This window comes from Aquarana catesbeiana, linkage group LG08 (assembly GCF_042186555.1).
Source record: "Aquarana catesbeiana isolate 2022-GZ linkage group LG08, ASM4218655v1, whole genome shotgun sequence".
In the NCBI taxonomy this organism is placed as follows: Eukaryota; Metazoa; Chordata; class Amphibia; order Anura; family Ranidae; genus Aquarana; species Aquarana catesbeiana.
In genome coordinates, this window is record NC_133331.1 from 263,128,030 (window position 1) to 263,152,725 (window position 24,696).

The 24,696-nt window shown below is 43.8% G+C and overlaps 1 protein-coding gene across 2 annotated transcripts in view; it reads right to left on the reverse strand.

Annotated features, from left to right (window-relative positions):
• The window catches only part of LOC141106396 (membrane-spanning 4-domains subfamily A member 6C-like), a 125,977-nt gene extending 107,167 nt beyond the window's left edge, over nt 1-18,810 (reverse strand). For both annotated transcript variants that reach the window (XM_073597151.1, XM_073597150.1), the window contains exons 1-2: nt 18,677-18,810; nt 10,180-10,475 (exon numbers count right to left, since the gene is read on the reverse strand). In XM_073597151.1, the coding sequence (XP_073453252.1) occupies nt 10,180-10,470 (291 nt within the window). In that variant the 5' untranslated portion in view covers nt 10,471-10,475; nt 18,677-18,810. The remainder of the gene's footprint in view (nt 1-10,179; nt 10,476-18,676) is intronic.
• Between the last annotated feature and the right edge of the window lie 5,886 nt (nt 18,811-24,696).

Consider the following 24,696-nt stretch of genomic DNA (forward strand, 5'->3'; position numbering starts at 1 on the left):
GAGACTGGGAGGGTCCTGAATAGAGTAAACTCCACATCAGCAAATTACAGGATAGCAGAAATGAATTTTAGAATTCTTGCCAGAATGTATGTCACTCCGGATATAGCGCATAAAATGCAGGAAGAAACTTCGCAGTATTGCTGGAGGGGGTGTAAGGAGATTGGGACAATGGCGCATATTTGGTGGATGTGCCCGGTAATGAAAAAATATTGGGGGGAGATAAGGGGGAATATACATGTGATCACGAACAAGAAGGTCCCAGATGACCCCTGGGTATGTTTGCACCATGGAAGCGATATGCCCTCTAGGATCTATTTGAAAACACTGCTACCACACCTTCTCAATGCAGCTAAAAGTCTTATCCCTAAATATTGGCTGGACAGTAGGAGACCTTCAATGCGGGAGTGGTTCAACAAAGTAGAGGAAATTCACTGCTTAGAATATCTAAGATACAGTGAAGGGTTGGAGATGGAGGAATATGAAGAAACGTGGAGAGACTGGGCAAGGTATAAGTTCTCCAACCAGGCGGCTGAGGTGTGGGATGGGGAGTCAGATAACTCACCTTAAACAAAAACACAACCTCCAAATCGAGTTAAAACATCTAAACAGGCATTAAGAGTAGGTGGCGGATTGGCAGAGGCAAGGCTAAGGCTCTCTTGGGGAGGGTGGAGGGGGGGAAGGGGGGGGTGACTGGTTTTGGGGGGGGCAAGGGGGGGGGGATATTGCTCCCCGGGATAGAGATAAGATATAAGTATAATTATATATCATCAGGAAAGAGAAAAAAAAAAAAGACTATGCACAAAAAGAAAATGCCACAAGGATGTGAAAGTATCAAGGGATAAGTTTGACTTGTAAGTTGAAATAATACCCCTTTATGAAAAGTACTTGGCTGACGTGGCAAAAAAAAAAAAAAAAAATGTGAAGATAAAATGGTTTTAAATTCCTTGTAGTATTCCCCGCTAAATCCATCAGGACCTGGGGATTTATTTGGAGGTAGGGAATCAATTATTCTATGGATCTTTGATCCAGTGATCAGGGCATTCAGGGATTCCAATTGGCTATTCGTCAATTTTGGTATGGACAGCTGGGAAAGGAATTTGTTAATTGCTTCTGGGGTTGGTTAATGAGTCATAGGGTCATTTTTCAGAAGGTTTTTTATCTTAACCACTTCAGCCTCGGAAGGATTTACCCCCTTCCTGACCAGAGCACTTTTTACAATTTGGCATTGCGTCGCTTTAACTGCTAATTGAGCGGTCATGCAATGGTGTACCCAAACGAAATTTGCGTCCTTTTCTTCCCACAAATAGAGCTTTCTTTTGATGGTATTTGATCACCTCTGCCATTTTTATTTTTTGCGCTATAAACGGAAAAAGACCGAAAATTTTGAAAACAAATGATATTTTCTACTTTTTGTTATAAAAAAAATACAATAAACTCAATTTTAGTCATACATTTAGGCCAAAATGTATTCGGCCACATGTCTTTGGTAAAAAAAAAGTCAATAAGCGTATATTTATTGGTTTGCGCAAAAGTTATAGCGCCTACAAACTAGGGTACATTTTCTGGAATTTACACAGCTTTTAGTTTATGACTGCCTATGTCATTTCTTGAGGTGCTAAAATCGCAGGGCAGTACAAAACCCCCCCAAATGACCCCATTTTGGAAAGTAGACACCCCAAGGAAATTGCTGAGAGGCATGTTGAACCCATTGAATATTTATTTTTTTTGTCCCAGGTGATTGAATAATGACAAAAAAAAATTTAAAAAATAAAAAATTTACAAAAAGTTTCCACTAAATGATATATTGCTCACACAGGCCATGGGCATATGTGGAATTGCACCCCAAAATACATTCAGCTGCTTCTCCTGAGTACGGGGATACCACATGTGTGGGACTTTTTGGGAGCCTAGCCGCGTACGGGGCCCCGAAAACCCAGCACCGCCTTCGGGATTTCTAAGGGCATAGATTTTTGATTACACTCCTCACTACCTGTCACAGTTTTGAAGGCCATAAAATGCCAAGATGGCACAAAACCCCCCCAAATGACCCCATTTTGGAAAGTAGACACCCCAAGCTATTTGCTGAGAGGTATATTGAGTCCATGGAATATTTTATTTTTTGACACAAGTTGTGGGAATGTGACAATTTTTTTTTTTTTTGCACAAAGTTGTCACTAAATGATATATTGCTCACACAGGCCATGGGCATATGTGGAATTGTACCCCAAAATACATTTAGCTGCTTCTCCTGAGTATGGGGATACCACATGTGTGGGACTTTTTGGGAGCCTAGCCGCGTACGGGGCCCCGAAAACCAATCACCGCCTTTAGGATTTCTAAGGGCATAAATTTTTTATTTCACTCCTCACTACTTATCAGAGTTTTGAAGGCCATAAAATGCCAAGATGGCACAAAACCCCCCCAAATGACCCCATTTTGGAAAGTAGACACCCCAAGCTATTTGCTGAGAGGTATGTTGAGTCCATGGAATATTTTATATTTTGACACAAGTTGCGGGAAAGTGACAATTTTTTTTTTTTTTTTTTTTTGCACAAAGTTGTCACTAAATGATATATTGCTCAAACATGCCATGGGCATATGTGGAATTACACCCCAAAATACATTCTGCTGCTTCTCCTGAGTACGGGGATACCACATGTGTGGGACTTTTTGGGAGCCTAGTTGCGTACGGGGCCCCAAAAACCAAGCACCGCCTTCAGGATTTCTAAGGGCATAAATTTTTGATTTCACTCCTCACTACCTATCACAGTTTTGAAGGCCATAAAATGCCAAGATGGCACAAAACCCCCCCAAATGACCCCATTTTGGAAAGTAGACACCCCAAGCTATTTGCTGAGAGGCATGGTGAGTATTTTGCAGCTCTCATTTGTTTTTGAAAATGAAGAAAGACAAGAAAAACGTATTTTTTTTTTTCTTTTTTCAATTTTCAAAAGTTTGTGACAAAAAGTGAGGTCTGCAAAATACTCACTATACCTCTCAGCAAATAGCTTTGGGTGTCTATTTTCCAAAATGGGGTCATTTGGGGGGGGGGTTTGTGCCATCTGGGCATTCCATGGCCTCCGAAACTGTGATAGGCAGTGAAGAGTGAAATCAAAAATTTACGCCCTTAGAAAGCCTGAAGGCGGGGCTTGGTTTTCGGGGTCCCGTACACGGCTAGGCTCCCAAAACGTCTCACACATGTGGTATCCCCATACTCAGGAGAAGCAACAGAATGTATTTTGGGGTGTCATTTCACATATTCCCATGGCATGTTTGAGCAAAATATCATTTAGTGACAACTTTGTGCAAAAAAAAAAAAAAAATTTGTCTTTTTCCCGCAACTTGTGTCACAATATAAAATATTCCATGGACTCGACATGCCTCCCAGCAAATAGCTTGGGGTGTCTACTTTCCAAAATGGGGTCATTTGGGGGGGGTTTGAACTGTCCTGGCATTTTATGCACAGCATTTAGAAGCTTATGTCACACATCGACCACTCTTCTAATCACTTGAAGACAAAGCCCTTTCTGACACTTTTTGTTTACATGAAAAAATTATTTTTTTTGCAAAAAAATTACTTTGAACCCCCAAACATTATATATTTTTTTAAAGCAAATGCCCTACAGATTAAAATGGTGGGTGTTTAATTTTTTTTTTTTTCACACAGTATTTGCGCAGCGATTTTTCAAACGCATTTTTTGGGGAAAAAACACACTTTTTTAAATTTTAATACACTAAAACACACTATTTTGTCAAAATGTTTGATGTAATAAAAAAGATGATCTTAAGCCGAGTACATGGATACCAAACATGACATGCTTTAAAATTGCGCACAAACGTGCAGTGGCGACAAACTAAATACATTTTTAAAAGCCTTTAAAAGCCTTTACAGGTTACCACTTTAGATTTACAGAGGAGGTCTACTGCTAAAATTACTGCCCTCGATCTGACCTTCGCGGTGATACCTCACATGCATGGTGCAATTGCTGTTTACATTTGACGCCAGACCGACGCTTGCGTTTGCCTTTGTGCGAGAGCAGGGGGGGGGGGGGCAGGGGTGCTTTTTTTTTTAATTATTTTTTTGCTTTTTTATCTTATTTTTAAACTGTTCCTTTCATTTTTATTTTTTTTTTTATCATTTTTATTGTTATCTCAGGGAATGTAAATATCCCCTATGATAGCAATAGGTAGTGACAGGTACTCTTTTTAGAAAAAATTGGGGTCTATTAGACCCTAGATCTCTCCTCTGCCCTCAAAGCATCTGACCACACCAAGATTGGTGTGATAAAATGCTTTCCCAATTTCCCAATGGCGCTGTTTACATCCGGTGAAATCTAAGTCATGAAATGCTCGTAGCTTCCGGTTTCTTAGGCCATAGAGATGTTTGGAGCCATTCTGGTCTCTGATCAGCTCTATGGTCAGCTGGCTGAATCACCGGCTGCATTCTCAAGTTCCCTGTTGGGACAGGAGAGCCAGAGAAAAACATGGAAGACGGTGGGGGGGGGGCATTCCCTCCCACTGCTTGTAAAAGCAGTCTAGAGGCTAATTAGCCGCTAGGATTGCTTTTACATGAAAGCCGACCACTGGCTGAAAAGAATGATACCAAGATGATACCTAAACCTGCAGGCATCATTCTGGCATAACCACTCAAAGTCCAGCAACATACCAGTACGTTGCTGGTCCTTGTTGGGCATACATTGTAAACTTTTTTTTCATGCAGCCTATGGGCTGAACGAAAAAAAGATATTGATCGGTGGGTATGCCCACCATTACAATACCTCCCTTCATCCACCCACTTCTAATGATGGGCATACGTGCACCGTATATATATGCCGAAGCATGGGGGCATCCTACCGCAAAAGGCAGGAGCAAATCGCTCCTCCACCCACTGCTGCCCCCACGCTTCGGCATATATGCTGAAGTATGTAACTGTGGTGGTGAAATCACCTCTGACAGCGCTGGAGTCACGGCTTTATGTATCGTGGGAGCAAACGCTGTTGCTGTCAAGATAAATAAATCCGTGCTGCAACTGAATGGCGTACCTGCTAAGCAAATGATGGTTAACAAAAAACAAAGTAACATTACAGTATAACAGTAATACTTACCATACCTGCAAAGCAAAATACAAAAAAAACATAGTAAAAAATAAAACATTTAACGCAACCTGTGCCTACCTAAAAAATATATATGCCGAAGCATGGGGGCATCCTCCCGCAAAAGGCAGGAGCAAATCGCTCCTCCACCCACTGCTGCCCCCACGCTTCGGCATATTTGCTGAAGTATGTAACTGTGGTGGTGAAATCACCTCCGACAGCGCTGGAGTCACGGCTTTATGTATCGTGGGAGCAAACGCTGTTGCTGTCAAGATAAATAAATCCGCTCTGCAGCTGAATGGCGTACCTGAAAACAAAAAAGTGGTTAACAATAAAAAAAACAAAGTATAAAAAAATTGCATACCTATAAAGCAAACATGATAAAAACATAACAATAAAACATTGCAGTATAGAATGCAGAACAATAGAGAATAGAGAGAGAACAATAAAACAACAACTATTTTTGTTTTTTTTATTTTATATATTTTTTTGTGTTTTTTTCTTTTTTTTTTTTTTACTTTGTTTTGTTTTTTTTACACTTTTTTTTGTAACTTTAACTTTTTTAACTGGTACCAGGTTTGGGTCTCTCAAAATGCAACAGCATCTTGGGAGACCCTGTGGAAGTGTGTCCTAGTCTGTGCAGTGCTGTACCCTACGCTAATACTCCACTAGTGTATGGTAGCGTTCAAAACATTCACCAATGCAAAGACCAGGATTGCCAGGACAGAGGGGACAATAATACCGGGTGTCACGCCTAAATCCGCGCTTGCTGCAGACACAACATCTTTTTTGGGGGGTTCGTTGGGTAGGGGTACTCGGGAGGGCATAAAGAAAATGCCTCTCATGCAGCTGGCTTACTGCATTTGGTTGGGGATGGTGAGGTGGAGCACCGTCTGGATACAGAAGGGCTCTGACGATCTCTTCCTGGAATTTAAGGAAGGATCCAGTCCGTCCTGAAGCTCTGTATAGCACATAAGCATTCAGCAAAGCCAATTGAAATAAATAAACACTTTTTTGTACCTGCGTCTGGCCTTACGGGCAATTAGGTACGGCGCCAACAACTGGTCGTTGAGGTCCACCCCTCCCATATTAAGGTTATATTCGTGGACAAAGAGGGGTTTCTCCACAACACCAGTCGCCGTAGGAATTTGGACCATCGTGTCTGCATGAAGGGAGGTGAGAACGAAAACATTCTTCTTATCCCTCCACTTCATAGCGAGCAAATTATTATACTTCAAGCAGGCTCTCTCCCCCAGCCTAAGACGGGAATCTACAAGCCGCTGGGGAAAGCCCCGGCGATTAGGTCGCACGGTGCCACATGCTCCAATCTGATGATCAAAAAGGTGGCTAAAAAGTGGCACGCTCGTATAATAATTGTCCACGTACAAGTGGTACCCCTTTCCGAATAAGGGTGACACCAAGTCCCACACTATCTTGCCAGCGCTTCCTATGTAGTCAGGGCAGTTTGTCGGCTCTACGTGACTATCTTTGCCCTCGTAAACCATAAAACTATATGTATAGCCTGTGGCCCTGTCACAGAGCTTATACATCTTGACCCCGTATCTGGCACGCTTGCTGGGAAGGTACTGTTTGAATGACAAGCGGCCAGAAAATTTAACCAGGGACTCATCAACGCAGAAAACTTGATGGGGAGTAAACAAGTCTGCAAAACGTTGGTTGAAGTGGTTTACGAGGGGCCGAATTTTGTAGAGCCGATCGTATGCAGGGTCTCCACGAGGACGACAGAGTTCATTGTCGTTGAAGTGCATGAACCGCAAAATCTGCTCGTATCGTGCCCTGGCCATGGAGGCAGAGAACAAGGGCGAATGGTAAATTGGGTCAGTGGACCAATATGACCGCAACTCACTCTTTTTATTCAACCCCATGAGGAGGGAAAGGCCCAGAAAGATCTTAAATTCGGAAACCGTAATTGGTTTCCAATCTCTGGCAAGGGAGGACTGGGGAATAGTGGCGATGTGTTGACCAGCGTACAAATTGCTTTGGTCCACAATAGATCTATAGAGATCTTCAGTGTAAAAAAGGGAATAAAAATCCAGTGGCGTAAAGTCAAATGTTTCCACCTGAATTCCGGGTTGGCCAGTGAAAGGGGGAAGTACGGGTGCTGCAGAAGTGGTGGGTACCCAATTCGGATTGGCGAATGCAGCAGGAAGGGCACTATGGGCACGACGGGCCTGTGTTCGTCTTCTTGGTGACAGCGGGACACTACTTGTGCTTGCCACCTCGCCAACTTGAACTGCACTTATAGGACTCGCCACGTCACCAAGTGTTACTGCAGTGCTGGATGTACGACCAGGGTGTACTAGGCCGCTGGTGCTTGCCAGTTCACCAGAAGGAATAGCGGCACTAGTACTTCTCTGCTCCATACGAGAGCCCTGCGGTTCTTGCACTTCAAGGACAGAATAAGTTCGGGGTCTGGTACGCCTGACCTTAGCAGGGACCACAACTCCGTCGTCAGAGCTATCTGTCATGGAGCCGCTGTCCTCTACAGGATCGTATTCTGAGCCTGAACTTGACAGATGAGTGACTTCCTCTTCACTATCTGTCATGCTCAGAAACCTGTAGGCCTCTTCACTAGTGTACCTTCGATTTGCCATTTTGGGCTCTAAATTTAGGGGTACACTAGTGAGACTCACAGGCAAAAAAGCTCCTGACTGTCAGCGACTGATTCAAAACGCTACCAAAAAACTGTTAGCGATCGCAGGGATCAGGCCTGACTCTGCGAACGCTGCAGTTATGTGTGCTTAGTGTTTTGTAAGTGTCAGTTATCGATCGATACTGCACTTGGGTGGGCTGGGCTGGGCCGAGGAGCAAAACGCAGGTGCTAGCAGGTATCTGGGCTGATCCCGCTAACACTGCGTTTCAGGGAACCCTAAACTGCTGGGGAGTATAGATCTGATCGGATCAGATATCGATCCGTTCAGATACTATAGCACTAAGGGAGGTGTATGCTGCGTGCGTGGGTTTTAGCGGTACTGGCACTAACCTGGGGCGACGCAGACCTTATCTGATCCTAAAAACTTAACTTCTATCACCGCCGGGCAATTAGGGGGTTAAACCTTTATAAGGTAATAAACGGCAGGTGCCCTAAAACTATAATAAACTATAATAAACTACAAAAAACAAACTATCTAACCAGCGTCACCCGTAACACTTATACGCTGATCGCTGGTGAAAGGGTTAACTAGGGGGCAATCAGGGGGTTAAAACCTTTAGCAGGTAGTATATGGGGGTCCCTGTCGCTATAAAACACTGACAGCGAACCTATATACTTACCTCCCTAAACTAGCGTCACCTGTGTCACTAATACAGCGATCAGAAAAATGATCGCTTAGCGACACTGGTGACGGGGGGTGATCACGGGGTTAACCTTTATTAGGGGGGGTTAGGGGGGTACCCTAGACCTAAAGGGGGCTAACCTAACTGCCCTAACACTTATAACTGTCACAAACTGACACCAATAGCAGTGTTTTTTTTTTTGCATTGGTGTCAGAGTGACAGGGGGTACAGGGGGGTGATCGGGGGGTGACAGGGGGGTGAAAAGTGTGCCTGCGTGTTCTACTGGAAGTGTAGTGTTGGTGCACTTACTTGGATGTCTTCTCTCCTCGGCGCCGGATCAAAAAGACCGGCTCCAGGAGGGATGACATCACTTCTTCTCCCTCTGTTTACATTACAGAGGGAGAGGAAGCATTTGATTCGCTGGGAGCGATCGGGAGGGGGTGGCCATCAATGGATGGCCTCCCCCTGACCTCTCATCGCCCGCGAACAAGAGGCGACCGCCTACGGCACCGGGGGGGGTCCGATTGGACCCCCCGCCCGCGGGAAGGCATCATGTATCAGGTACGTGATTTTGCCTGCCCGTGCTGCTCTGTTCACGTATATAGGTGTGAGGCGGTCGGCAAGTGGTTAATGCATTCTATGCTTTAAGATAAAAAACCTTCTGTTTGCAGAAGCCCCCCGAATACTTACTTGAGCCCCTTGATCTAGCAATGTGCATGAGAGCCTTAGCTGTCCACGACTCTCCGTCTTGATTGGCTGAGACACAGCAGCAGTGCCATTGGCTCCCGCTGCTGTCAATCAAAGTCAGTTAGCCAATGAGGAGAGAGAGGGGGCGGGGCTGGACCACAGCTCCGTGTCTGAATGGACAAAGAGCAGCGGCTTGGCTCGGGTGCCCTCATAGCAAGCTACTTGCTGTGGGGGCACTCGACAGGAGGGAGGGGCCAGGAGTGCCAACGAGAGACCCGAGAAGAGGAGGATCCGGGCTGCTCTGTGCAAAACAACTACACAGAGCAGGTAAGCATAACATGTTTGTTATTTTTAAAGAATAAAAAAACAAGACTTCAGTATCACTTTAAAGTATTTGTGAACATGGTGGGGTTGATTTACTAAAACCAGAGAGTGCAAAATCTGGTGCAGCTGTGCATGGTAGCTAATCGGCTTCTAACTTCAGTTTGTTCAATTAAGCTTTGACAAAAAAAAAAGCCTGGAAGCTGATTGTAATGTCTGGTGCAGCTCTGCAGAGAAACCACTCTCCAGTTCTAGTAAATCAACCATTGCTACACAAGAAAATACAATTAAAAGAAATAGGATTTTACAGTAAGTGTACCCACTATTATTTTTGTAACAAACATTTTTTTATTTACTTATTTTTAATGTGTTTTTCCATGGTCATGTGACTGCACAGCCACCCCCTCTCTTACTTCCTCATAGTAAGTGGGCTGACTTCACATACACAGATGGGGAAAGTACTTCCCATCTGTATTTGCTATGGGCAGCTTCAGATTGACAGTGATGCGCCTATTTGGGGGCCGCTGTCAGTCAACTACGGAGAGCTAGGCAGGCAGCATGGTTATTAAATGTAATATTGAGATCTTTATTGTAGATCTTTATAGATACAGGACCCTATCTTGATACACAAGATCTACCTGTATCTCCATTTCTACTCTCCCCCTACACATCATATTGTCTATTGCAAAAGGACAGGTACACGTTTAGATGTGGTTCACATAATTTCCTGGGCTCCCTGTATGACTAAACTGTCTGCCATATGGTCACTTTTAATACTTACTCCCAGAGCCTTTGGTTGACCCTTCAAAAATGTTTGGAAAAATGGTACAGATGGGTCCATATTTTGGGGCATGATGGCGGACTGCTGCGATTGTGGTGCCACAGTGGGATCACTCCAGGTCTGGGTTGCAGGAGGGCCCTTGTACATGGGGGGTTGTGGACTGACATGCTTGAAATAAGATTGTACAGGCACATTTGACGCTGGGACTGCAGGTGTGTATTCAGGTGGAGCGCTGCTCACTGCAGTCTCATAGATATTAGATACGATTTCACTCTCATAATCTGACATCATGAAATCTAAAATAAAAGAAAGAGGTTTAAAAAGTTAAGACCAGGGTTTTGCATGCCTTCCCTAATAAATCAACAAAACAGTGTGACAATATTTTGCTGAACCACTGTATTAGGAGTAGGGATGAGCTTCGAGTTCGAGTCAAACTCATGTTCGACTCGAACATCGGCTGTTCACCAGTTCGCCGAACAGCGAACAATTTGGGGTGTTCGCAGGCAAATTCGAAAGCTGCGGAACACCCTTTAAAAGTCTATGGGAGAAATCAAAAGTGCTAATTTTAAAGGCTTATATGCATGGTATTGTCATAAAAAGTGTTTGGGGACCCGGGTCCTGCCCCAGGGGACATGTATCAATGCAAAACAAGTTTTAAAAACGGCAGTTTTTTCGGGAGCAGTGATTTTAATAATGTTTAAAGTGAAACAATAAAAGTGTAATATTCCTTTAAATTTCATACCTGGGGGGTGTCTATAGTATGCCTGTAAAGTGGCACATGTTTCCCGTGTTTAGAACAGTCTGACAGCAAAATTACATTTCAAAGGAAAAAAGTCACTTAAAACTACTCGCGGCTATTAATGAATTGCCGGTCCGACAATACACATAAAAGTTCATTGATAAAAACGGCATGGGAATTCCCCACAGGGGAACCCCGAACCAAAATTAATAAAAAAACTGGCGTGGGGGTCCCCCTTAGTTTCATACCAGACCCATCAGGTCTGGTATGGATATTAAGGGGAACCCCGCGCCAAAATTAAAAAAAAAATGACGTAGGGGTCCCCCTCAAAATGCACACCAGACCCTACAGGTCTGGTATGGATTTTAAGGGGAACCCCGCACCAAAATTTAAAAAAAAATTGGCGTGGGGTCCCACCAAAAATCCATACTGGACCCTTACCCGAGCACGATACCTGGCAGGCAGCAGGAAAAGAGGGGGGACGATAGAGCGGCGCCCCCCCCTCCTGAGCCGTACCAGGCCACATGCCCTCAACATTGGGAGGGTGCTTTGGGGTCCCCCCCAAAGCACCTTGTCCCCATGTTGATGAGGACAAGGGCCTCATCCCCGCAACCCTTGGCCGGTGGTTGTGGGGGTCTGCGGGCGGGGGGGCTTATCGGAATCTGGAAGCCCCCTTTAACAAGGGGACACCCAGATCCCAGCCCCCCCCCTGTGTGAAATGGTAAGGGGGTACAAAAGTACCCTTACCATTTCACAAAAAAGCTGTCAAAAATGTTAAAAAATGACAAGAGACAGTTTTTGACAATTCCTTTATTTAAATGCTTCATCTTTCCATCTTCTTTCTTCTATCCTCTTTCTTCTATCTTCCTTCGGTTTCTTCTGGGTCTTCTGGTTCTTCCTCCGGTGTTCTCGTCCGGCATCTTCCTCCACGGCGTCTTCTTCCCTTCTTCGTTCTCGGGCTGCTCCACATCCATGGGAGGCTCCCACTGTGTGACGCTTCTCATCTTCTGACACTTCGTAATAACGGAGGGCAGGGCCACCTGGTGACCCCACCCCCCTCTGACGCATGGGGACTTGACAGGGACTTCCCTGTGGCATTCCCCGTGATGTCAGAGGGGGGCGGGGTCACCCGTTACATAACGGGTGACCCCCTCTGACGTCACAGAGAATACCACAGGGAAGTCCCCGTCAAGTCCCCGTGCGTCAGAGGGGGGCAGGGTCACCGGGTGGCCCCGCCCTCCATTGTTTAAGAAGTGTCAGAAGACGAGAAGCATCACACAGCGGTAGCCTCCCATCATGGATGCGGAGCGGCCCGAGGAGAAGAAGGGAAGAAGATGCCACGGAGGAAGATGCCGGACGAGAACACCGGAGGAAGAACCAGAAGAAGAAGAAGATGGTGGAAGAAACCGAAGGAAGATAGAAGAAAGAAGATAGAAGAAAGAAGATGGAAAAAAGAAGCATTTAAATAAAGGAATTGTCAAAAACTGTCTCTTGTCATTTTTAACATTTTTGACAGTTTTTTTGTGAAATGGTAGGGTACAAAAGTACCCCCTTACCATTTCACACGGGGGGCGAGATCTGGGGGTCCCCTTGTTAAAGGGGGCTTCCAGATTCCGATAAGCCCCCCCGCCCGCAGACCCCCACAAACACCGGCCAAGGGTTGTGGGATGAGGCTCTTGTCCTGATCAACATGGGGACAAGGTGCTTTGGGGGGACCCCAAAGCACCCTCCCAATGTTGAGAGCATGAGGCCTGGTACGGTTCAGGAGGGGGGGCGCTCTATCGTCCCCCCCTCCTTTCCTGCGGCCTGCCAGGTTGCGTGCTCGGATAAGGGTCTGGTATGGATTTTTTTCAATTTTGGCACGGGGTTCCCCTTAAAATGCATACCAGACCTGAAGGATGTGGTATGAATTTTGAGGGGGACACCTATGTCATTTTTTTTTAAATTTTTGGCGTGGTGTTCCCCTTAATATCCATACCAGACCTGAAGGGCCTGGTATGGAATTTAGGGGGACCCCCACGCCAGTTTTTTTTTAAATCTTGGTTCGGGGTTCCCCTATGGGGAAATCCCATGCAGTTTTTATCAATTAACTTTTATGTGTATTGTCGGACCGGCAATTCATTAAAAGCCGGGTGTAGTTTTAAATGATTTTTTTTCCTTTGAAATGTCATTTTGCTGTCAGTCTGTTCTAAAGACGGGAAACATGGGCCCCTTTACAGGCATACTATAGACACCCCCAGGTATGAAATTTAAACGGAATATTACACTTTTTTTGTTTCACTTTAAAGTAGAGTTCCACCCACTTTTACAACTCTTCAGCATCCCTCACTAAACTGTGCACTGTAAACGAATTGGATATTTTAATTTTTTTTTTTTCTCAGCACCTACTGTATATCTGCTGTATTCATTTTTCACTTCCTCCTCCCTGGCCGTGGCCCATCGCATCATTTCCTGTTTGCAATGCCTTCTGGGAAGGGGCGGCAACTTCCTTTGACACTGCCGTTGCTATGGAAACCTGACCTGAAACCTATTATACAGCTTGTGCTGCACTGAGCATGTGCGAGATCTGCAAGGATGAGATCCAGGAAGAAACACAGTCTGGCTTCAGATGCCCACACTTAAGATGGCCACGGCCTGCTGTAAGTTTATAAAATAACAAACTACTGCTATAAACTAACAAAACAGACCTTAGTTTACAGACTAATGCCCCATACACACGGTCACATTTTCCGACAGAAAATGTGTGATAGGACCTTGTTGTCGGAAATTCCGACCGTGTGTAGGCTCCATCACACATTTTCCATCGGATTTTCTGACACACAAAGTTTGTGAGCAGGATATAAAATTTTCCGACAACAAAATCCGTTGTCGGAAATTCCGATCGTGTTTACACAAATCCGACGGACAAAGTGCCACGCATGCTCAGAATAAATAAAGAGATGAAAGCTATTGGCCACTGCCCCGTTTTTAGTCCCGACGTACATGTTTTACGTCACCGCGTTCAGAATGATCGGATTTTCCGACAACTTTGTGTGACCGTGTGTATGCAAGACAAGTTTGAGCCAACATCCTAGGATTTTGTTGTCGGAATGTCCGAACAAAGTCCGACCGTGTGTACGGGGCATTACTTTACTAGAATACATTAAGCTTGTTTATTATAGTGGGATTTTTATTTAAAAAGTATAATTTTGGCTGGAACACCACTTTAAGCATTATTAAAATCACTGCTCCCGAAAAAACGTCCGTTTTTAAAACTTTTTTTTGCATTGATACCCAGGTCCCCAAACACTTTTTTAGGACAATACCATGCAAATTAGCCTTTAAAACAGTGGTTCTCAACCTTCCTAGTGCCATGACCCCTAACAGTAAAATTATTTTCGTAGCGTTGGTTGTCAGCACCCAAAGCAAGACAAGTAATTTGTGCCCCTAACCCATGGACATTTGGCGCTCCCTGAGTTTCTTTCACGTGTACAGTATTAAAACCCCTTATGGTACATTACATCTTTCTCTTATTCTTTCTCCCCCTTTTTCTTTGTTCCTTCCCCTCTTTTCCTCTCCCTTCCATGTATTCTCTATTTTTATTCCCTCTCTTATTCCTTGGTGGGGGGGGAGGGGAATGGGATGAGTGACATTGCTGGCAGGGAGTTGGGATGAGTGGCAATGCTGGTGGGGGTTGGGATGAGTGGCATTGCTGGGGGGAGTTCTGATCAGTCAACTTAGGTGCTCTTGATCAAGGTCATCTTCTGATCTGAGAACTGTAGTGAGGACTTTTAATGGAAACTCTAATAACAGGTGTGTCTCAGGATTCACTGTGTTTCCGACTTTGTGGTGTCTCGCAGCAGTGACACCTATGCCGAAATCAGGAGATTCCTCCAGCCCCACCCATTTCATTCCTCACCAGTCAGATGACCCCTAGTGCCCCCCAGCCATGCCGTGAACTGAATGGGCAGCTGTGAAGAGGCTGAGTGGGCGGCCGCGGGCTCCACGGATAGCCCTGCTGGGCGCCCGCGAAAAGGCTGGGAGAGCATTTTGGCTTCAGGAACAGCCCAGGATTCGGTGACCCCTGGCAAATCGCCATTTGACCCCCAGGTTGAGAACCACTGCTTTAAAATGAGCACTTTTGATTTTGAACGTTAGAACCCCATTGAAGTCTATGGGACTCGAACGTTCATGCAAAGTTTTGGTCTGTTCGCAAGTTCTGGTGCGAACCGAACCGGGGGGTGTTGGGCTCATCCTTAATTAGGAGAAGGATCCTAATATAAATGTAGCAAGGTCCCGGGTCCCCTTTGGTCTAATGAGAATCTCCAGCTAGGGACAGCTGACATCCTTCTGTGTAGAGTGGGTTACAAGTCATAGTGGGTGTGATCCAAGATAGATTCATGGGCTCCACACGCTTCTTGAATGCAAAGACATTTATTTTCTCTTGAACAGAACTGTGGGAGAGAGAGTTTAGGGCCAGGACACCCTTTAGAGGTTGCAATGTTAATTAACAGACTCTGAGACTACTATAGGTAGACAGCCATGCAGGAAAAGGAACCCAGCAGGACACCACATCTACATATGTAGACACACTGTCTCCTATGGTACAGTCTTATAACAGTTTTTGTTGTGCTGCAAATACTGTTATACTGCAAATAAACAGGTACAACAGAACAGTATAACTTATGTAGGAGGATTTGTTTCATCTCTGTGTACCACCTGAGGCCAGTCACTCTACTGGATATATGTAAGGGACTATAACCAAGTTCTGTGCAGGGTACAAAATAAACCTCCTCCATCAACCCTTATAGAAAGTTTGCTTTTCACCGAAGCACAGTTTCCCACTCTCCTGCATGAGCTGGATTTAATGGAAACGTGCTTTTTTTAAAACATATGGGACAAGAATCCCTGACTGTTACTGTCCTTGTAACTGTAGCGCTACCACTGCAGGAGCCACTGGTGAATGTTGGTTATCTCCCACCCTGCACAGCCAGGCACATACATTTTCCAATCACTCCTGAGACAAGTAGCAGTCTTGTAGCTTTGTTTGTTTTTTTTTTTATTTTTTATTTAAGAGGATTAAACTTGGATGGGAAGGAATGTTATGGGATGCCCATTTGATCGTGATAAACTCTTCAGAGACTAAACTATATACTTCCAGTATATACACACTTCTCCTTCTTCTACCTCCAGCACAGACTTGCTTGTAGAACTACAACTCCCAGGACCAGCTAGCACTGATAGTTTGATCCAACACAAACTAAGTTAGATCCTTGTAAATGCCCTTTACAGGTAGGGACTGCGGGTCCCTTTAGTAGTGCAGCAAACATAGAGGTTTTTGGTGCTATCTGTCCTATTGCTGTGGCTACTGCTCCCAGTACCACCTCTTCAGGCACTGCCTGCCTGCCCACAGTCCTCCCAGACTGACTATGCATCCATCCCAGACTGCTTACACCCAGTCCCTTCAGGCATGCCTCTCAGTCTTCTGACTGCAACGCTCACCAGCCCTTTTGGCTGCCTTCCTTCCTGGAGATTTGCCCGGCTGTGTTCTCCTGCTGTCCTCTTTTTGCTCCCGTGCCTTTTGGTCAGGATCCTTCTGTGTGTCATGAGAAGGGGTCCCCCCCCGCACGCAAGCCCAGGCCTGAGTTTACCCCCCCAAACTGGGAAGCTACTCTCAAAGGCCCGGACAGCCTAACACTCCATCTTCCACTCAAACTTCACACTACCCCAGCTGGGCTGACCCTAAGTATTTGAGGGGGCTGCCCCTGCCAACCCTTCTGCTGGGAATGGGTCAGGGCCCTCAGAACACCACAGCTAGTTCCTCCTAGACCCCTCCCAACTGCTTCTGGAATCTTTTCAAAGTTTCCAGCTAGCAGGGAGAGTCACCAGAGAAGCTTCTGATGAGTCATCCAGCCTACCTGAGTCAATCAAACCCTGAAGAAAGCAATAAATACACCTCTGTTACAGATGCTGACCAATGTACTTAAAAACATAAAGAAACGGCTTGAACGAGGTGACACCAGTGAAAGGAACGGATACCATTATCTCAAGAAATTCCCCACAGTACAAGTTGTCCTTTAAATGTCCAGCTGTGAGAACTATTGCCGTTTGAAGGGTTAGATCAGTGGTTCTCTATTATCTTTATTTGTTCTGTTATTGTAAAACTCTCAATAAACATATTGAAAGAGACAGTGGTTCTCAACCCTCCTAGTGCCATGACCCCGTGATGAAATTTCCCAAGTTGTGGGGACCCCTAACAGTAAAATTATTTTCGTAGCGTGGGTTGTCAGCACCCAAAGCAAGACAAGTAATTTGCGCCCCTAACCCACGGACATTTAGTGCTTCCTGAGTCTCTTTCACTTGTACAGTATTAAAACCCCTTATGGTACATTGCATCTTTCTCTTTTTCTCCTTTCTTTCCCTTTTATCTTTCTCTATGCTCATTTCTTGTCCCCCCCCCCCCCATCCCTCTCTCTAGCCGTCTTTCTTGATCTTTCTCTTATTCTTTCTCCCCCTTTTTCTTTGTTCCTTCCCCTCTTTTCCTCTCCCTTCCATGTATTCTCTTTTTTTATTCCCTCTCTTATTCCTTGGGGGGGGGGGGGGGGGATGAGTGACAGTGCTGGCAGGGAGTCGGGATGAGTGGCAGTGCTGGGGGGAGTTCTGATCAGTCAACTTAGGTGCTCTTGATCAAGGTCATCTTCTGATCTGAGAACTGTAGTGGGGAATTTTAATGGCAACTCTAATCACAGGTGTGTCTCAGGCTTCACTGTGTTTCCGACTTTGTGGTGTCTCACAGCAGTGACACCTATGCCAAAATCAGGAATTCCTCCAGCCCCACCCACTCCATTCCTCACCAGTCAGCTGACCTCTAGTCTCCGCAGCTGCCCATTCAGTTCACGGCATGGCTGGGGGGCAAAGAGGCCGAGTGGGGGGGCAAAGAGGCTGATTGGAGCGGCCGCGGGCTCCAGGGATAGCCCTGCTGGGCGCCCGCGAAAAGGCTGGGAGAGCATTTTGGCTTCAGGAACAGCCCAGGATTCGGTGACCCCTGGCAAATCGTCATTTGACCCCCGAGGGCGTCCCGACCCCCAGGTTGAGAACCACTGGGTTAGATGTTATGTGCAAAAGCTCATGGATCCTCAAAAGTGGGTAGACATTTTTGCTGATAAAGGGGTTAGTCAAAGTCCCATCCATCATATTTAGTAGCAGCCTAGCCATTCTATTAACATTGGAGTAGAGCTTCAGACCCAGGTCTAGTCACTGAAACATCTTACACAGACATCATATGAGGTGCTAGAGTGATGTGAACGTAGGTTAACATTTTAAATTCTCAACCACCCATATTGGCATTGCATGTCTATTAAAGCATGTCGTGGATCAGAGGGTTACTAGGGGAATACATGAACAAGGGAGCCACATCGTCCATAAGGTATTGCTGTTCGTTAATTGTGTTTGGAAGTCACCCAGCATGGAAAATTATCACAAGGACCTCAAGCTTCTCCCAATGCAGGCAATGGTAGTAGCTATAAACTCCACAACAAGCACCAGCTAATATTTAATCTGCCACTATCCAGAAATTACAGGCTTGTGGGAAACCTTATGCCTGACACCTCTGATCAGCACACTTGGCTCACAAGTAGACTGGTACACAGGATTTGAAGACCACATACACTGATCTCACTATCAGTTACAGGTTAGCTAAGCAAGGCAATATTCCTTCTATAGTTAGTACAACACCCACTCATGATATCTTACCACCAGCCACCAAAAGAGGAGACTCACCCAAAATCTAGCTGGCTGGACACACGCAGGCAAATCTAAATGTTGCATCCAGTCTGATGTACTCCGATAGCTGTGTGGTAGCCGGAGTAATTTCCTCATTCCCCTGATGGTTGTTTTGGTAGCTTAAAGTATTTCCTCATTCCTCTGAGATGTCCCAAGCTATTCTGTGAGATACAGACCCTCTGTCTGACAATGAGATCTGTCAATGCCTGTGATAACTTCCACACACTGGTACTAATCTGCATGCAATCAGACTGGACATCGTGTTCTGTGTCAGCCAATTGCTGCAATACAGAGAACATGAGAGCACATCCACATAACGCAGTCTGATACAAATAACCACTTGCCAACCGCCCTATAGCAGTTTTACTGGCTACAGCACAGGCACGAGTGCGCACCACTGGCGGCACGCTCCCGCTGTGGTTCTCCACAGCAGGAGCTGATCAACATTTCCCGATGTCCGTTGGCACCCGCTGATCATTCGGTACACAGGCAGAACGGCAATCTGTCTATGTAAACAAGGCAGTTTGCCATTCTGTCAGTAAGGAAGGCATGGATCTTGTGTTCCTGCAAAGCAGGGACACAGATCTATGCCTTCCCTTAGTAAAAGCACCTCCCACACTACAGTAAAACACCAGCTAGGCACACAGTTAACCCTTTGATTGCCCCTGATGTTAACCCCTTCTCAGTCAGTGTAATTAGTACAGTGGCAGTGCATATTTTTAGTACTGATCACTGTATCAGTGTCACTGGTCCCCAAAAAAGAGTCAGTGCCCGATTTGTCCGCCGTAATATCACGGTTCAGCTACAAGGCGCTGCTCGCCGTCATTACTAGCAAAAAAGAAATAAATAATAAAAATTCCATAAATCTATCCCATAGTTTTTAGACACTATAACTTTTGCGCATACCAATCAATATACGCTTATTCAGATTTTTTTTTTTTTTACCAAAAATATGTAGCAGAATACATATTAGCCTAAATTGATGAAGAAATTTGATTTTTTATATTTTCTTATTGAATGTGTTTTATAGCAGAAAGTAAAGAAATATTTTCTTTTTTTTTTTTTTCAAAAATTTTTTATAGCACAAAAAAAAACACAGTAGTGATCAAATACCACCAAAAGAAAGCTTTATTTGTGGACAAAAAAAAAAGTCCAAAAATTTTAATTGGGTTCAGTGTCGCACGGCCGCCCAATTGTCAGTTAAAGTAACGCAGTGCTGTATGGCAAAAAATGGCCTGGTCAGGAAGGGGGGTAAATCTTCTGGAGCTGAAGTGGTTAACAACAATTAACAACTGAGCTGATGGTACAGCACAACAATCATACAATAGTCCTTTTTAACATGGAGGAACCCTTAAAATAACGTTCTGGCCCTGCTCATAATTATCGTATATAGTTTAGTTATTCTGCGCTCACCAAACTTAATGATATGATCAATATTATATAAAATATGATATTATAAGTGAAAAAAATTAAAAATATATATGTGTATATGTATGCTGCTATCTCCAAGAATTAAATACTTAATTCAACATATATAGATAGTAATGTGTTTTTAGGTTTGCGCAATCTTCTTTTTTCATGCAAAAACACATAACATGTGAATGAATCAGTCCTTGTGAATCAATTGTTAATGTGAAAAAAAGTCGCAAAAAAACAAAAATATATTTTTTTTTAAAATGTGACAAATAAAAGCAATTTCTGATTTTTTTAGTTACAAAAGTCCCAAATCTCACGAGAAAAATGAAGTAACATGAAGGCAACTTCTGGTGCAGCACCTAGAAATCTTCATATTACAACCCCTCCAGTTGGCATTGCAAAGACAGATTTCCAGAAGGGAAACCCGATGGATTTTTGACCTTTGCTCCTACAATCCTATGGGGCTCAACATAGAATGGGACATTAATTGTTATATTAACACCATCTGTTTTTGCATTTTTTTTTTTTTTTTTGGCATATGTTGTATTAACCCCGTCTTTAGGGGCTGTTGGACGGGATAGTTATACGGCTAGAATGTCATTATTAACTGATTATTTTTATGTGGGTATTATCCAATATTACATTTGAATTTAAATATTTCCTTTTAATTTTTTAATTTTAATAATCTGTGAAGGTTTATTATATACATAGTGGTTAGACTGTTCTGTGTATTACTAATATCACTTTGTGATACTACTACTTGTCAGATTAAATTAATTAATTATTGGATAACATTCTGATGAACAGTATATCTGACTGATCCAAAATATGTCTTATAAGTAATTTTTGGTATGTGACATCCCTTTACGGAAAATACATCTGTATTTATACAACATTGTATGTTTAAGAGTCTGTCTGACATTCCAAGGAAAGGACAATGCAAATCGTTGGCATGCCATCAGCCAAACTGGATTTTCATGTTTCTGAACCTTAGACCTCACTTCTGTGTTCTATAGTTACATTTAAAAAAAAATAAACATAACAATACAGATCAATCAATATAAAAAAAAATAGAAAACCTCTATATACACTATCCTTTACCCATACAGTAGTTGATCCAGAGGAAGGCAAAAGAAAACACCAATAAAACATGGTCCGATTTGCTCCAGTGGGGGAGGGGGGGGATCCTTCCTGATCCCCCAGGAAGCAATCAGATATTCCCTAAATTAACTACCCCTGGTGTCATTACCTATAAATATTAGTATCCAGTTAAGTTGTATTCCACATTTTAACCGCTCTTACTGTTAAGAAGCCCTTCCTTACCTGGAAATCTCTTCCTTTAGACGTAAATAGTGCCCCCTTGTCCTCTGTAATGACCTGAAATTGAATAACTCAACAACACATTCAATATTAGACATGTGCAATTCATTTCGTTATGAATCAAAATTCAGCTGAATTTAGAATCTTTCGGATATTCAGATGCATCCGAATGTTCGAAGAAAAAAATAAGGAATTTCAACTAATACGAAAGAAATTATAGCGAAAAAACAAATTAACGACATGATTTGTTTGTACGTTAAAGATCCAATGTAACAAAAGGTCAATTTAGAGTAAAGCTTACAGTCCAATCAGCTGATTAATTTTGTGCTGGAGGTTGGATTACTGGAAAAGTGCATTCCGGAGAACTGAGTGAGAAGGTTGTTATATTGTCATTGTGTGTGTTAATCGATTCAATGAACAAATACAATACCTCTTCCCCTCTGCTCAAATCACTTTCCAAACTACGAATCATTATAACGAATATACATACAAAACAAATCGATATAACGAATATTGACTCCCTACAAAATAACGTTAGGTAAATTCGTTTTTGAATAATTTAACGAATATAACAGTACGAAATTATGTATTTTACGAATGAAAACGAAAGAAAACAAAATTTTTCCATTGTGCACAAGTCTATTCACTATATGGACCCCTTATATATTTGTACATGTTGATCATATCCCCCTCTAATCTCCTCTTCTCAAGAGAGAATACATTCAGTTCCTGTAATCTTTCCTCATAGCTGAGCTCCTTCATGCCTCTTATCAGTTTGGTTGCCCTTCTCTGCACTTTCTCCAGTTCCCCGATATCCTTTTTGAGAACTGGTGCCCAAAACTGAACTGCATATTCCAGATGAGGTCTTACTAATGATTTGTACAGGGGCAAAATGATATCTCTCTTACTGGAGTCCATACCTCTCTTAATATAAGAAAGGATTTTGCTAGCTTTAGAAACTGCAGCTGTCACGAAAGGCTTGCCCATAGTGCAAATGTAGTCTTCCGGGGCATACATATGCGCATGTGCAGGCCGGCAACTGGCCGGGCGGATGTGCATGGATGTGGGGATAGGTGTGCACACTTGCCTGTCCCCAATGCTGGCACCAAATGGGCTATTTAAATAGGCTGCAGTATTGGCTCATTGCTGTTTGGTCTACAGCTTCTGTGTTCTCGTTCTTGATTTCTGTGTTTGACCTTTCCTTGACAGGCTTGCTCCTGACCTTAGTTTGTCTGCTTCCTGCCTCCTGTTCTTGCCTGATTTACCTCCCATTGCTGACTTGCCTTGTGACCCAACTATCCTGCTGCCTGCCGTCTATGCCTGATCTGACTGACTGTTACCGACCCGGCTTCTCTGACCCTGCATCTTGTTCATCCAGCCTGCTACAGCTCTTCAGTCCAGCGAGTTCACATCTGGTTCCTGCTGCATACCCACAGTCTGCCACCAGCCAAGCTCTGTGCCACCAGTTGTTGTCATCAAAATCCCAGCGAGTTTAAGTTTTTCAATACAAAATATTCATATGCAATAGTTCATTTTTAAAGAAAAGGTTTAGAGGTGCATCCGGTGTAGAAGTACATGTAGAAGAGGTTATATTTTAGGAAGTTTATTGGAGAACTTAGTTCACAGGTAAAAAGCCAATGCATTTCTGGGGAATTGCCTCCCCCTTCATCAGGCCTCTGTAAGTTGATGTGTTCAATACAGGTCTGGAACTGGAGATCAACTGCAGGTGAGAGCCTTTCTGGTGCTGACATATCAAACCTGTTAAACCTGAGAATCAACAATCTGACAGCAACAAGAAGGCTCTCACTTGAAGTTCATCTCTGGTTTCAGACCTGTACCGACCACATCAACCTACAGAGCCCTGATGAAGGGGGAGGCAATTCTCCCAAAATGCAATGGCTTTTTAACTGTGAACTAAGTTCTCCTATAAATTTCTTATATCCAACCTCAGTTTTGACGTACTTGTACATTAGGTTCACCTCTAAACCTGTTCTAGATCATCCCCTGGAGTATCTGTCACTTTCAGAGAGGCAGCAGCCAGAGCCCTAAACCAGTCTCACCAACACCATACCCTCATCAGCTACGGAACTCTCTGAAGGACAAATTAGCCCTGTTTTCCTTCACTTAATACTCAACCATAAATGGGTCCAGTGCTGTCATACACACACATTGGATTTTTAAAGAAAAGGAGTTTTTAAAATGATTTTGTAGCCCTGACAATAAAATAAAAAATGCTCTTTGTAACAAGTAGACCTGGGCTTTGGGTCACATGAACAAGCTCAAGAACAACATTGTTTTACCCATAGCTTAAAAAAAAACCTTTTTACTAACAACAATCATGTGATTTGGCAAAGCTGACACCTTCCCTAATGTAATTTACCTTTTTAATCCTTTGCCCTCTTTAAAACTGATTGCAAATTTTAACCTCTTCCTGCCAACAATCTAAACCCCTTCCCACCGCACATCCCACCCCTTTAAGAGCTTCTAAATGGCAGGAGGCGGAGATGGGCATTCGGGTCATGTGACATGGTTGGAAAGCTCCCGATCGCAAGTATGCATTAGGACCTTTCCGGTCCCCACCGGTAACTGCACTGGGAGCACGCAGGGTGCACGCTCTCAGCACAAAAAAAGTTTTTACATACAATGCCTTGAAAAAGTATTCATACCCCTTGAAATTTTCCACATTTTGGCATGTTATAACCAAAAACATAAATGTATTTTATTGGGATTTTATGTGACAGACCAACACAAAGTGGCACATAATTGTGAAGTGGAAGGAAAATGATAAATGGTTTTCAATTTTTTTTACAAATAATTATGTGAAAAGTGTGGCGTGAATTTGTATTCAGCCCCCTTGACTCTGATACCCCTAACTAAAATCTAGTGGAACCAATTGCCCTCAGAAGTCACCTAATTAGTAAATGGAGTCCATCTGTGTGTAATTTAATCTCAGTATAAATGCAGCTGTTCTGTCAGAGGTTTTTTAGATAACTTTAGTGAACAAACAGCATCATGAAGGCCAAAGAACACATCTGACCTGTCAGGAATAAAGTTGTGGAGAAGTTCAAAGCTTGGGATATTTTTTTTATAACCTAACCCTACTTTAAACATCTCACAGAGCACTGTTCAATCCATCATCCAAAAACGGAAAGAGTATGGCACAACTGCAAACCTACCAAGACATGGCCGTCCACCCAAACTGACAGGCCGGGCAAGGAGAGCATTAATCAGGGAAGCAGCCAAGAGGCCCATGGTAACTCTGGAGGAGCTGCAGAGATCCA